The sequence below is a fragment of the Sinocyclocheilus grahami genome, unplaced genomic scaffold (genome assembly GCF_001515645.1).
Source record: "Sinocyclocheilus grahami isolate Dianchi unplaced genomic scaffold, SAMN03320097.WGS_v1.1 scaffold2751.1, whole genome shotgun sequence".
NCBI lineage: Eukaryota > Metazoa > Chordata > Actinopteri > Cypriniformes > Cyprinidae > Sinocyclocheilus > Sinocyclocheilus grahami.
In genome coordinates this window covers 33,034-37,691 of record NW_015507929.1, presented here as the reverse complement: position 1 = coordinate 37,691, position 4,658 = coordinate 33,034, and the positions used below count along the sequence as shown (strand labels likewise).

The 4,658-nt window shown below is 37.3% G+C and overlaps 1 protein-coding gene across 1 annotated transcript in view; it reads right to left on the bottom strand.

Moving 5' to 3' along the window:
- Nucleotides 1-117: 117 nt before the first annotated feature.
- LOC107575608 (SLAM family member 9-like) overlaps nucleotides 118-4,658 on the bottom strand; it is a 35,776-nt gene continuing 31,235 nt past the window's right edge. Inside the window, exon 6 of the mRNA XM_016261964.1 lies at nucleotides 118-254. Within this exon, the coding sequence (XP_016117450.1) occupies nucleotides 118-254 (137 nt within the window). The remainder of the gene's footprint in view (nucleotides 255-4,658) is intronic.

Genomic DNA, 4,658 nt, shown 5'->3' with positions numbered 1-4,658 from the left:
TGAAATTAATGGTTGAAATCAAACTTTGATGCTTGTTATCTCATAGATTTTGAGACTTTAGCCTGGATTTCACAGGCGGGCACATATTCTTTTGTGGATGTTGTCCATTAAATCTGTTTAAGCAGTGAAGGTCTGAACAGTTGCAGTGCAAGTCTTAGCAACGGTTTCTGTTTCTTCTCCACTGTCTGCTGATGCAGTGTCACTGTCAGTGTCAGTGATAGAGGGATATTCTTTTACTCCAAACACTGATGTTACTGTTACACAGAGATATGATGTAATACTGTATCAATAGAGAGAAACCTGAGTTGTGTTTATGATGGTGCTGATGAGAGATTCAGAGACAGACTGAAGCTGAACAATCAGACTGGATCTCTGACCATCACGAACATTAGAAACACAGACTCTGGCTTTATGAGGTTGACACATAGACTGTAGTACAAAAATAAATATACTAATCTTTGCAGCAATAAAATGTGTAGCACTTTGTTTTACTACCAAATTATATGTAATATCTTATTATTCATAATATTTAACTTACATTGGGAAGGTTTCCGTGGCCTCTTGCATGATCTTGGCAAAAAGTCTCACGATTTATTTCCAGAACATAATGCATGATGGGATACAGTAACCCTCGAATAGCGCTCCGGAGCGGTATTCGAGATATTGTGGGTTTAGTGTGTGTTAAGGGCACTGCGCTTTGGTATTTGTAAGACCTGGGACAGTCTTGCGCACTTACTTCCTGTCGCGTGCACGCGCTCTCAAGTGACCAAGACCGCAAGTGTGGGTATTTGGACAAGGGGCACCTGTGATGTGACTGAGTGTACTGCTTGTGGATGCATTCTGCTAAGTAAATGCAATCTTGAACAGATCTCATGCCTCCTCAAGTTATTACACAAATATATACAATACAACCCAATACTACTATTGCTGCTTTCAATAGGCCTACCTCAAAACACATGTGAGCACCAGGTATTTAGCATCTATTAGTGATGCAAAGGCCGATTCATTTTCGCGAACCGGCTATTTTCGGACAGATCGGCTCATTGAACCGGTTCTTTTCGGACAGATTGACTAATTGAAGTCAAGTCAAGTCAAGTCTGCTTTATTGTCAATTCTTCCACATGTACAGCACATACACACACACAGAGAATTGAAATTGCGTCACTCTCAGACCCTTGGGTGCATACAGATAACATAAATACAGATTAAATACAAAATACAAAATACAACTATACAAATATACAAATAAGGTAAAATGTAAAAATATATATATAAAGCACAAGGCATATGGCAGATAGAGTGCAAACCAGTAAAGTAAACAACAGTGCAGATATAGTGATTGTAGTGCAAAAAATGATTTGTAGTGCAAAGAGATTATTCAGACTGATTAAAGTGACAGTGTGTGTGTATTTGGGAGGGGGGAGTGGGAGAGACCGTTAGAGGGTCAGAGTTCAGTGGTGCGTGGGGCAAAGGAGGGGAGGGGGGGGGCAAGGTCGGGAGGGAGTTCAGCTTCCTGACAGCCTGATGGATGAAGCTGTCCTTCAGTCTGCTGGTCCTGGCCTGGAGACTCCGCAGTCTCCTCCCTGATGGCAGCAGACTGAAGAAGCTGTGTGTCGGGTGGGTGGGATCACCTGCAATGCAGAGGGCTTTGCGGGTGAGACGGGTGTTGTAGATGAAATCAAGGAGTTTATAAGACTGGTTTATTCATTCTTTATTCATTCTTTATACTGAACATATCCGCGTTTGAACCAGTTCAAAAAGCCGATTCATCGGTTCTTGACGTCATCAAGCAATAGCGTCTCTATGCATTTATTTTCTAACAACTCAATGCAATGTTATATCAATGAAAAATTCAAATAAGTAATTTGTGTCAACACATATTGAAAGATTCAAAAAATAAAGTTATTTGTGTGAAAGCATATTGCTGATTATTGTTAATGGTGTTTGTGATCACAGTTTCATTCGCTGATCCTTTATGTCAGATACGACTGACTGAGCAATATTGACTAGCCTACAACTCGGATAAGATTCCTAAAAGTTTCACACATTACAGACATTGATGCACAAACGCGGATATGTTCTACATGTCTACAGTATAAAGAATGAATAAACCAGTCTTATAAACTCCTTGATTTCACTTACGCAACTTTAAATATAAAATGCATGCACAATAAACTACTGTAAAATATATTAACATCACTCGACAGAAAGATTTTTCTCAGGTTTTAATAAAATGTAAATTAATAAGCATATTTCCAGTACGTGCCTCAGGCTTGCACAGTATCGTCAACTCAATCAGAATCTTAGTTAATCCTCTGCAAACTTCGCCACGGCTCATTCGGTTCTTGTTGAGTCCTCGGTAATCCTCGGCAAACTTCGACATTTGGTTGAACTGGCTCATTCGGTTCTTGTTGAGTTGGACGTGCTACTTCGGGCTGTGCGTCCTGCATCATCAACCCGGAACTAAAGTTCGAAACAGTTTGATTAGTGAACCGGCTTGACCGGTTACTTCCTGAGAACCGGCTCAAAAGAACGATTCGTTCATGAACCTAACATCACTAGCATCTATACACTTTCACCGCTCAGGTGTAAGCAGGTCCAACACAGAATCATTAATACTAACTGATCTGGTGATTCCTTTGTAATATTAATCACGAATGGTTTCACAAACGGGTCTTTGCTTAAGCCAGGACTAGACCTTAGTTAAATTAAGATAGGCTATTTAAGCAACTTTTACAAAAATGTCTTAGAAGTAAACATTACAGGTGTGCATCTTGACACAGAACAATAACACAGACATATTTTAAGATATGTCAGAGCAAGATATTTTCAGTTGAGACAGCTCAAACATGCATTTTAGTCTGGGACTAGCTTAAGCCTTGTCTGTGAAACCGGGGGTAAGTGTTTTCTTACAGATATTGCGTTTTTCTATTCATGTTAATCAGCATTAAACACACTTAAGCTTGTAAACCTAAACTTCTCAATAGGAAAGTGAGCTTGTGCTGTTTGTGATGAGAAACACGAGGTGGCGTTTATTCACTGTAGAAGTGCACAATTTAATCTGCTTTTTCTTTTTTCTCTTTCTTTCTTCTTATTTCTATTTAAAATTAATAAACAAAGTATATAATGTTGTGAGTCATCTTGGAAGCTGAACAGGACAGATATACTTACTGAACAAAAATGGCTCTTTCTCTGTTGTGCTCTATTGACTCTTAATGGCCATGTGCATGAGTTACTTTTTAAATAAACTGTTTAAATGCTATAAATGATCACTATTTGGGCATCTGCATGATAATTTTTTTGTATAGTTTTATTTCTATAATGGAAGTGTAAGCCCTGTATGATTCATAGATGTAGCTATCAGTTCAGCAGCTGGTTTTCAGTTTAAGGTGCTTTATTGGCATGACAAATATTTCTACTTCTGTATTTCCATATCATGTGCAATATTGCAGTATACAATTAATACAGTGCAAACTGAAAAAAGTGCAATGAAACAAAACATAAAATAAAGAGTGTAACTGGCAACGCCATAAAAAGGATGCCATATACAGCAGGGCTGGGCAACTTCGGTCCTTTGTCCTGCAGAGTTTAGCTCCAAACCCAACCAAAAACACCTGCCTGTAGATTTCTAGTTACCTTGAAGACATTATTAGCCTGTGCAGGTGAACTACATTTGATCAGGAGTCACCCTTCTTCAGGAACGACATTGCCCAACCCTGCTCTACAGATTCAAATTGTGAAGAATATTCATCGTTTTGGCGAACAGATGGCCTCGGCGTAGACCATATTGAAAGGATCCCAGTTCAGAACAGAGCATTGATAAGCAAAGCTTCATTTTACAGTCACTAAACAAATAGACCACACATATTTTCATCTTTACAGAATACAACTCCACGATATCTCCCAATATTCATATTCCAATATTCAAAATATATACACCAAATTAAATGAAATATTAATGAATATTCCACGTTTTGGCGAACAGATGGCCCCAGCGTACACCATATATGAGCTCTGTGGATGAAAGCATCTAAAAATATACTAAATATGCCATAAATGTGATAAATTCACATAAATGTAAATCATTATTATAGATTAACAATCACAATATTACTATCTGTTTTTTTATCAATGATACTAGAAGCGATCACATTATCATACGCACATTTCCATCACACATCTCAGTTTTCTATTAATATAGATTATTAAACTAATCTGTCTAAATCTTCCAAATTTACAGGTATATATGAAATATGGCCATTTACATCGTCTATGTGGTTTTTAAAATATGCTGCTAAAAGCTGTTTTATGTTTTCATTATGACACCCCTTTAATTAAAATATAGGCATATGATTCATAGATCGTTCATCTTTTCAGTATGTAATATCCAGTTTTCGATAAAAATAATAACAAATATTTGTACTTTTGTATTTGTGGAGTTTCTGCAGATAACGTAACAAAATAAAAAATAGCAACATAAATTAAGGGAGAAATGAAAACAAAGAAATGTAAAACGGAGGGAATTTAAAAAATGAAATATTAAAGCATATTCATCATTTTGGCCACTAGATGGAGAGCAAAGCTTCGTTTGGCCATCACTAAACAACTGGACCACACATATTTTCATCTGTACGATTAAAACTCCAATATTTGTCACA